Here is a 10,478-nt window from a genome sequence, read left to right on the forward strand (position 1 = left end):
CAAGAAATGCATACTTCAAGGATCGAACCTTTTTATCTCTTTTATTAATGTTAGACGCACAAACAAAACTTAACTAACAAAGTTTCATCTCAGTTATGTCAGTTATTATAAAACTTTGTAAATCTCGACCAGCTCATCAGCTGCCATGTTCCTACTACTTCTTTTTTCAAGCTAAATTCTCAGTCTCACCCAGAAATTACAAATAACGACGTTCAAAGCCATGTATTTATTGCCTATTCATTTCTGCAAAAAGGAACCCTCAGTTTGTAAGTAAAGAAGAAAGGCTCACCATTGATAAAATAAACCATTTCTGGACATCTAAGACAAAAGCAAGCTCATACACCACACGAGCTAGTAATTCAAGATTATTGATCTTTCAAGGTCTTACTGTGCTATAAGCTCTCTGCCCTTATCAGACGGTTAAACATGAAGTAGCACAAACAGATAACACCTTTATCAGGATAAGGCATGACGTACATTATCGTGGTTTGGAGGGCGTTCCTGTGAACAACGCAGGCCATTGCTTTCAGACAGCTCATTCTAGACAATTCATTTTATTTTCCATAAATATGGCAAATTGTGTGCATGGTGAAATGAGCAAAGACTATCTTTATTGTCCGATATGTTTGCAGGAATTCAATATGCCTAGACAATTACATTGTATGCACGCCTTTTGCCAGAAATGTCTTCAGGACTATATCTCAACAAAAGCGAAACAGGAGAAACAACTAACACACATCGCGTGCCCGATATGTAGGAAACCTTCGCGCCCTTCATTACCAAATCAACCCACAAGTGTCTGGGCAACCTTGTTTCCGTTGACTACAATTTTGCAATCTTTTCTAAAAGGAAATGAAGCAAGGTTAGACCAACCCTGCGACACGTGCAACGCTGGGGGCACGATGAGAACAGCCCAGGGTTTCTGTACTACTTGTGAAGAGAGGATGTGTGAAGAATGCTTAAGCTTTCATCACCGACAAAAGGTATCCAGGAATCACGCCATAATTACAGGAGATGAATTCGTCGGTAATCGGCAATGCATTGTGAAGTTTGCAGAGGGATTCTCCTGCCCAGATCATAATGCGGAAGAAATTAAATTTTACTGTAAGGATCATAGCATCGCCTGCTGTGGAATCTGCTGCATTGTAAACCACAGAAACTGTGATCACGTGTCTGATCTAAAGAATGAATTACCCAGTCTCCTGAAAGAAATAGACCCAGAAGAGATCATTGATCGCTTGAAGACATTGCAGGTTCATGTTGAAACGTTGACCGAGGCCAATGACTCGAATGTCAGTCTCCTTGAATCCCAGGTGAAAGATGTCTCCAATCGGATCAGAGAATTGAGAAAGAAATTGAATTCTGTCCTTGATGAGCTAGAGAAAAGGGTAAAAATGGAAGGAGATAAACTGTATAAGGAAGAGATGATCAGAAAACAGGAAGAAAATCAAAAATGTCAGTCACTCATAAATGCCATCAGGAATTCCCGTACTCAGATGGAGGCAGTCAAAGAATACGGCAACGACACGCAGATGTTTATAATGGCGGAGAAGATGAGGATACAGGTTACGTCATATTATGACGAGATAAGAGATAAGTACGGACAAACAGAATTCATCTCACTTAAACTGAACATCAATACAAAGTTCTCGGCATTACTGTCTTTATCCAATGATACACTCGCAAAGTTGGTAGCGACAAAAGAAACAAAATGTTTAGACCTGACAGGAGTGAGATGGCCAATGAGTAAACGTCTAGTACAGAAAACTGAAACTATGAAATTAAATTATGCGCAGGAGAATGTTCCCCGGTACTCAAGCGCCATTTACCTACCTTCAGGCCAAGTAATGCTAACAGACAGTGGCGATAATAGTCTAGTGTGCCTGCTGGATTCCTCGTACAACTACGAAGCAGGTTACACCATACCAGAAGGCCCATGGAAACTCTGCGCAATTGGTGAGGATGAAGTGGCAGTAAATGCACCTTGGGAACATATAATCATATTTTTGTCTGTCAAAGACGACACCATTACCTTCACAAGAAGTATTCGCACCAGATATGAGTGTCCAGGTCTTGCATCTACAAGAAATGGTAATCTTATCGTGTGCGGTTCTACCCATTATGATGACGCATATTGGAGCATCATCTCAGTTGAAGGCAAAGAAGAGTCATGCCATCGTCTTCCAGGGAATGTGTTGGCTGATTGCTTTATCGCTGTGGATTCGTCTAATACCTATGTCTATATTTCTGTGGAGAATGGCCTATTTTGCTCAGATCTAAAGGGCAAAGAAAGGTTTATGTACAGTTCAGATGATATGAAGAATCCCTGTGGCGTAGCTCTTGACCGTTATGACAACGTGTATGTCGTAGGTAACCAGTCTCAAAATATACATCAAATTTCACCAGATGGGTGTCTTATAAGCATCATCAGCAAAGTACCCCCAAATCCCTTGAGCATTTGTTTCTGTAGGGATGGTAATCAATTTCTGATCATTTCATCTGAGAGTGATCAACTTCATTTATACTGCTTGTGGTAGAATATACTTACATAAGAAGTTAGTATACATTCTTTGTTACACTGTTATGTTTGATCATTGCTCCAATTTGTGGTGATTCATACTGAAAACGGTATAACACTTTGGATATTATTTTCTTGATTATGTACTTAGAGGCTTTTATGTATGCTTGATCGTGACAAATTTAGTACTAACACCTTCATAGTAAATTCATTGTTTACTTTAATACTCATTAAAACAAAAGATGTATCATCCTTTAACATCATTATGCAATGACAGTTCTACTCGTTTATATGCATCAACAACAACTAAACATAGCAATTCAACAAATATTTATTATTAAACTTGTTCGTTGAGAAAGGCAATTACCGTAGGATACACCAGACACAGCATGTTTATCATCGTGTTCGTATCCATATAATAAAAAAACGAATCTTTTACTTTAATTGGGGCCCCGAGTGGCCGAGTGGTCTAAAGCGCTCTCCGTTACGGATCACTGCCATCTCACCTCTTTCTTCGTGGGTTCGAGTCTAGGATTCGGCTAATGTGGGTATGTGAGAAAGCTCGCCAGTAGCTTCTCGTGGGTCGGTGGTTCTTCCCGGGGTTTTCCCGGGTTCTTCCTCCACCATTAGTACTGGCCGCCATGCATAGCCTATCGTGTGCTGAAAAATGGCGTTAAACCCCACAGCAACAACAAAAATTTACTTTAATTACAAAAGCCATATCATCTGATTCGAAGGTATTTCCGCAGGTAACATCTTTACATTCGATGATTGGTATTGCCATATTTTACGGAATAGGCCATGCATTAATTTTCTTTAGAAATCAAACATAACATTTTGGATAATAAACTAATTTGTTTGTGCAAAAAATGGCAAAACTCGCAAACTGTTCGCTGTTAATATCTCATAAAGTTTGAAAACATTCCATGCTGATATTATGATTGACACTTCAGTGTATTATGTTAGGCATCTCATGTTCCCATCCACATCAGGCATGGTACACTCATTGTCAGAGTGCTGTATAATATTGGGAAATATTGTTTTTAAAAATCTTAAGGAGATTCGATGCAATTAGTCCATTATTGTATACTACCTTTTGTTATACCGAAGACGTTTATGGTTTTCATCCCGCAGTTGCAATTCACCTAGCACAATAAATTTTTTGTTACATGTTTGTTACGTGCCAAAAATAGGGTTTACGTAACAGTAAATAGTAACCTGGCAATACAAACTGAGTGTTAAGTTCTTTTATCACAAATAGAAATGAACAGTTTCAGTTGATTATTATTTATCAAACATAATTTTGATGGATACAGTTTCTCGAAGTGTTATACTAACACGAGAAACAGAGAGAGAGATAATGACGATATTCTTTTATTCCCCCATTTTCTGAAGATTTTAAGACAAAGTATAGAAATGCAATGAAATACATAAAATCACAAAAATAGTGGATTCGTTACTTATGAAGTCCTCTGACTTATTTCCAATAGCTAACGAATAAATATATTATTATCATTACTAACCTATATATATATATATACGATAGAAAATATGAAAATGTATCCTCACAACAAAATAGTTAGTGTCCTAATCGCTTTGCAATCCAGTACAATTATTTCTTTCCTTATATTCTGTGTGAGTTCTCTATTGAATCGAATGTATAATATCCTTTATCTTAATGAAATACTTGGTAGATAGTCTGATCATATTTATCCATGCCTCAAGTTCTAAACGTTCTGATATGTCATTTAAACCACCAATTAGTATAATCAATATAACATCATCGACCTGATCAGATAAATCACGGTAACTCACTGGAGGCATATACGAAAATAGACTTTCCATCAAGTGGTTTCTGTCGTCTAAGGTTAAGGCACAATTCATCGAAATGTGCAAAATACGGTCGTGACTCATTTTGCCACATAGGGGACACAGTCCAGGTCTTGCTTGCATTCCTCCAATACGAATTAATGTCCCATATTCTATTTTTCTGCTTGAGTCAGTGTAAGCTATTTTCCATTTTTAGTCCTGGATTAATTTTTAAAAATCTACCGAATCCCTCTGATGGATTTATGATATTCATTTCATGTTTTCTCTCCTCAAATATCCGTATTCTTGTCCCAATTAAGTTGTACAATGTTATTTTGTCTGAAAATTTCCAGCGAAAATAAAGTCGTTGAGATAGTCTTCTAAATCATACTTTTTGAGTACAATATTTATATGATATAAAAGAATTGTAGCTACGTTGTGGGTCAAAAATCTAATTTCCAACAACCCAGAGGAAAACTTTTTTAGCAGTTAAGTTTGCTGATGTTCTACACATGCGACCAAGGAATACGAGTTTTTGCTTATCATTGATATCATCCCCAAGCATGATGTCGTAGATCCAATAGGCGATCTTTGAAGGAAACCTTGTACTCTCGGGGCGAAACATCGTTGTATTTTCTCCTTTGATTCAGTGCCCTGATATGACATATTAAACCAGAGTTCTGAGCCATACAAAGCAGACGGTAATATAATTCTTTCCCAGACTTTGACAGAAACTAAATGATTCATCACATTTGCATTTAATCCAATTGAGTATAGTGAGTTTGTTACACGTTTAGCTTTATCGTAGGAATAAACTATACGATCATTAGTTTTCATTGGTTGTGAAAAGGTAACTCCTGCATATTTCACTTTCTTTGCTTTAGGAATATTCTGTGATCCCAGAGTAATTCCATTTGATGAGTGCACCTGATTTTTAAAACTAAATATCATCTAATTACTCTTGTTATTTTTTTTTGGGGGGGGGGGGCACCAGACGGATCACCCCCCCACTTAACCAAAATAATAAAGTTGTTTTATGTATGTGATTTAACCCCCTGATATGTTGTTTGTATTCTTTCGAAAAGGATTCCGAGCAAATTTTTTTTGGGGAGTATTTTTATCGGGGTATTTGTTCTTTAGTCCAAGTGTTTTCTACAGGTTAGATTTTCCTAATCGGTTTCATTCATCGTCTTCGAAATTTCATCCCCGATTTTCTAGTTGACCTTGGCTGGAGGTCTCCTACATCCCGTGTATGCTATTATGTATGATGCTATATTGTTTGTATGCTAAATGGCATATTTGTTGGGATAGCCTTCTATTCCAAATTTTGTCCAGTTTTTTTCTCCCTTTTTCTTTTCCTTTTTTAATTTTTTTTAAAAATAGTTATTTTGCTTCTGTTTTAAATTTTGCCGATGAAACGGTGCACTATTTTTAAAGAAAAAAACACATCCTATTTTTTTTAATGCGTGTTCAGGTGTGTCGTTTCATCGTTATAACGTATTGCAAGCAGTTTGGTAGGTTGTATTCGAGTCAGGATCCACACTCTTTTTATTTAGCTGTGTTTTACATGGATCGAACTAGACCTCCCTTTATTTAGTTAATATTGTCCAGAAAGTCTAAAGAGTTTTGTTACTTGCCACTTATAGCGTGAACTACTTCAAAATACAGTTGGAGCTGTATGGATGTTTAGATAGAGAGACATAGTTAGAGATTTGGATAATAGTGTTTGGTTTTTTGTATATGTGCTTGGTCTGCGCATGTCCTACATGAGGTATTTCCAAGACTCTTTCCTGAACCTTTCCACTTCGCGTAGTACCATGTGGTATAGCCCCAGGAATTCCTCGTCTTGTACTTTCCCATGTAGTTAATATTATAGCCCCAGGAATTCCTCGTCTTGTACTTTCCCATGTAGTTAATATGTATAGTGACGTTCTATTGTTGTGCTACTAATTGGTGCAGAGAGAGAAAGAGATGTTAATTGGAAAAAAAGAAGAAGAAAAAAAAAAGGAAAACAAAAAGGACTCTCAAAGGGGGAAGAAACCTTTAGGAGGCTCGGCTCTGTCCTTTTAAGGTATTATCCCAACGGGATATAATCATAGCTTCACCTCCTTTTCCTTCTTTTACTATCTCCCTATTGTTATAATTTGTCCACATGCTCTCATTGTTACTGCGATGTATCTTGTTATCATATAAAGGGTATTTTTGGTAAAGTTTCCATAAAGAAACAAAATGTTTTCTTTCTTATATCTATCGTTTTTGCATATTACTTGTATGATTTTCAACCTATTTCCTTTCGATTTTTCGCATTGCGTCATCGTGTGTAGTTTGCTAAAAGGACCTATTTTACACAGTGGACACTTTGGCGGTACTCTGACCATGTGCCGTCTCACTGCTACCTCTCCTGTCAACCACACATTGTGCATGTATTTGAAGCAGAGGCTTTGAATTTTTAGGGACCCTAGTTTCACCCAGTGCCCCCATGCTCTTTTCCAATTAATGTGTATATTTTCTTCTTCAATTTTGCTTTTAATCTTCATTGTGATCTCTTCTCTTATCCATTTATATGATAGTTTGACATCTAGGTCCCACAATTCTTTTTTTTATCTCTATATTTATTTAACAAATCTTTTATGCTTTTAAATTTTCGTGGTACTTCCAATTTTTTAATTAATCTGTCTTTTTTTGTTTATTTCTGGTCTGTTTCTTAGACTAAACCCAAACCAGTAGACGTAAATCCCTTCCCACTGTACCTTTGGCTCTGCATTTACTTTTTTGAACCTATTTAGAATATTCGAACATTTTAAAAGTATCAGACTAGTTATGGCTACCCCCCCCCCTTCTCTGGTCCTATATAGAGTTTCTTTATTGACATAGTGTGTCTTAAAATCCCAGATATAATATATTACCCTATTATCAATTTTATTTAACGTGTTGTTACTAATCTCTATAGATTTGAGAAAGTAATTTATATGGGTGTACATATAGTATTTGGCCACTTGGGCTCGTTCCATGAGGCATAGTGGCGTTAGAGCCCAGATTTTCACATTTTTCTCGATTCCTTCTTTAAATTTTTTACAGTTTTCATTTTCCTCTTCTTGTCCAAAATAAACCCCTAGGGCTTTTACTTTGTCTCGGATTAAGTGTGGGGGCAATCCAGAGTGATTTCCCCGCCAGTTACATATATTAAGGATTTCGGTTTTCTCACGGTTAATTTGAGATTCTGATGCTTTCCCAAACTTTCCAAATTCTTTTGTCAGGTGTTTAAAGGAGCTCGGGTCCTTTATGAAATTGGTGCAATCATCTGCGTGTTGTAACATTTTTACCTCTTCTTTTATATTTGGAACTTTAATACCTTCAATGTTTTTATTCAGTTTTATACTAATGCTTAGGGTTTCAATTGCTATTACATATAATAACATAGATAGTGGGCAGCCTTGCCTCACTGATCTTTCAATATCAGATTTATCTGTCATGGCTCCGTTTACCTGTATCCTTGAGGTTATTTTACTATACAGGATTTTATTCCACTTTTGGAAGTTGTTTCCAAAACTAAACCTATCTCGCACTTTTTGTATAATGTTGTGTTATAATCTGTCAAACGCTTTTCTTGATCAAAAATGTACCATGGCACCTTTTTGCTCTGTTTCGTTTATATAGTCTATAATTGTTTTAATGTTCAGAATATTATTCTGTATGTCTCTACCTTCTGCACCACAGGCTTGGTTTACATTTATAATGGTTCCAATTACTCTTGTTAGAGTTATATTTAAATTTCCACTTCTGTGCATACTTATAAGCTTTATTCACGTTATTTGTAATCCATTCAGCGTAGAGCTTAGTAGAGTAGTGTCGTCTGCCAAAAGCATGCCATGTATGTTCATCTGATTCACTGTTATCCCGCAATTAGTCATTACTAGTTCATTCAATAGGTCATTTATGTACACGAGAAATAAAAAAGCCGACATTACACGCCGTTGACCAACTCCTCTCCGTAATGTAAATGTGTTCGATATATATCCGCTACACAGGCAGTTGACTGTGTGTAGGAATGGGCGATTATTCTCCAATATTTTTGCATTAATTCCTAATATTTTTAGTTTTCTTAGTAGTCCACAATGCCATAGTCTATCGAACGCCTTTTCATTATCCAGAAAAACAGCATATACGTTAGAATTATGATTATTTAAGTTCATCAAACATTCTTGATGAGTAAATGCATAGGAGATAGCTCCAGCCTCCTTACGAAATCCAAATTGATAAGGATGTGGAAAGCTTATTTTGTCTAAATGCTTTTGAATTCTGGTCATCAATATTGTCTCAAACAATTTTCCCAGAAAAGATGTAAATGTTATACCACGATAATTCACCGGAGCCATTCTATCTTTACCATTTTGTTTGCATATCGGTATAATCATCCCACATCTATATACATTAGGCAAACACTCATACTGGATCATGTAATTAGAAAGGGCAGTTAAATGTCTGATTAAAGTTTAATATAGAATAATCGCGTTTTCATTTAACAGTAACACCTTTCATTACAGGATTTGACAGGTTTAAGATATTGCTGTGTTTTTTCTACGCGACAGAAAAGTCAGGACAACTATTGGTCATAAGACATGAATATAACTATATTATTATTAATTGAATCATACACATACTCAAAATTATGCCAAACAGGATGTATATAAATATTTTACTTTTCATATAGACGGTCATCTCTTGCACCTTTGATCGATAATTTAGTGACAATATAAAAAGTTATGGAAAGGTGCGCTTTTTCTCTTTGATAAAGATGCGTGTTTTGAGAGTTTGTAATACTTAGAAACAGTTTATACCAATTGTTCCTGTTCTGTTTGTAAAGAGCATTCATAAAATAATGAAAATCAATGCTTTATGTAAAAGTTCTGTGATTGTCATGGTACACATTTGTTTAACCTCTCTCATCAAAACTAATCTTTACTATAACGAAGGCCGCTAGTTGCACTGTGATCAATGGCTCCGAAACAGATGACGTTTTAAATAAGAAAAGCAAAACGTGGTACACATAGATAAATTGTCTGCAGCCATGAATAGATTTAAGATATGAATTTTGGTACAGGTATCTATCTATCTATCTATCTATCTGTTTATGTCTGTCTGTCTGTCTGACTGTGTGTATACTTATATATATATATATATATATATATATATATATATATATATATATATATATATAAAGATAGATAGATAGAGAAGATACTTAAAGCGTGATATATATATATATATATATATATATATATATATATATATATATATATATATATATATATATATATATATATATATAAACTAACTACGAACAGTGCAAAAGTAGTATCTAGCTAGACTAAACGCTTTCGACTCGTACTGTCTTTTTCAAAGGCAAATACAAAACATAGACAAGACAAACAAATAAAACAGACAAACCATTGTCTTTATAAAACTTTACATGACTATGACTTGTTGCGGATGCTGAAAGATATTTAATAGTTGCCCCATATTATTGATTTTCTGCCAGCAATGTATATCAGTCACTAAAGCAAACTCTTGAGAATGTCGTCGAATAGTATGTCGTGGTGGGCATAGTTGCGAGACATGATTTCACTACAGGCAATGTATTTTAATTTTCCTAACAATGGCAAATTCTGTGCCGGATATGACAAACGAAGAATATTCATATTGTTCGATATAGCTGGAGGAATTCGATGTCCTCAGAGAATTGCATTGTATGCACACATTTTGTCAGAAATGGCATCAAGATTATATATCAGCAAATGCGAAACAGGAAACGCAAGTAAAATAGATCATGTGCCCAATGAAGAGGAATCCTTCGCGCCCTTCATCACAAAATCAACCAAGGAGTGCTTGGGCATCCTTTTTTCCGTACAACACAATCTTAGAATGTTTTCTGAGTGGAAAGAAAGAAATGTTAAACCCACCCTAAGACACGTGCAACGCTGGGGGTATATTGAGGCGAACAAAAGGTTTCCTTGTTGCTTGCGAAGAGAGGATGTGTTGACGAAAGCTATATAGAAATCGCTCCATAATTACAGTAAAAGAATTCGTAGGTAATGCGAAAACCATAATGACATTTGCAGAGGATTCTACTGCCCATATTACGATGGGAACG

At 35.8% G+C, this 10,478-nt stretch overlaps 1 protein-coding gene across 1 annotated transcript; it reads left to right on the forward strand.

Moving 5' to 3' along the window:
- Positions 1-496: 496 nt before the first annotated feature.
- Positions 497-4,085, forward strand: LOC149788770 (uncharacterized). The gene has a single exon (XM_089975775.1). It carries the CDS (start codon positions 570-572, stop codon positions 2,535-2,537), a length of 1,968 nt encoding a protein of 655 aa, XP_089831901.1. The 5' UTR covers positions 497-569; the 3' UTR covers positions 2,538-4,085.
- The last annotated feature ends 6,393 nt before the right edge of the window (positions 4,086-10,478 follow it).

This window comes from Sinohyriopsis cumingii, chromosome 11 (genome assembly GCF_028554795.1).
Source record: "Sinohyriopsis cumingii isolate HCF-2022 chromosome 11, ASM2855479v2, whole genome shotgun sequence".
Taxonomy (NCBI): domain Eukaryota; kingdom Metazoa; phylum Mollusca; class Bivalvia; order Unionida; family Unionidae; genus Sinohyriopsis; species Sinohyriopsis cumingii.

What these genes read in the sequence shown, in the direction of transcription:
- LOC149788770 (XM_089975775.1), top strand. Translation starts at nt 570, where the DNA reads ATGGCAAATTGTGTGCATGGTGAAATGAGCAAAGACTATCTTTATTGT.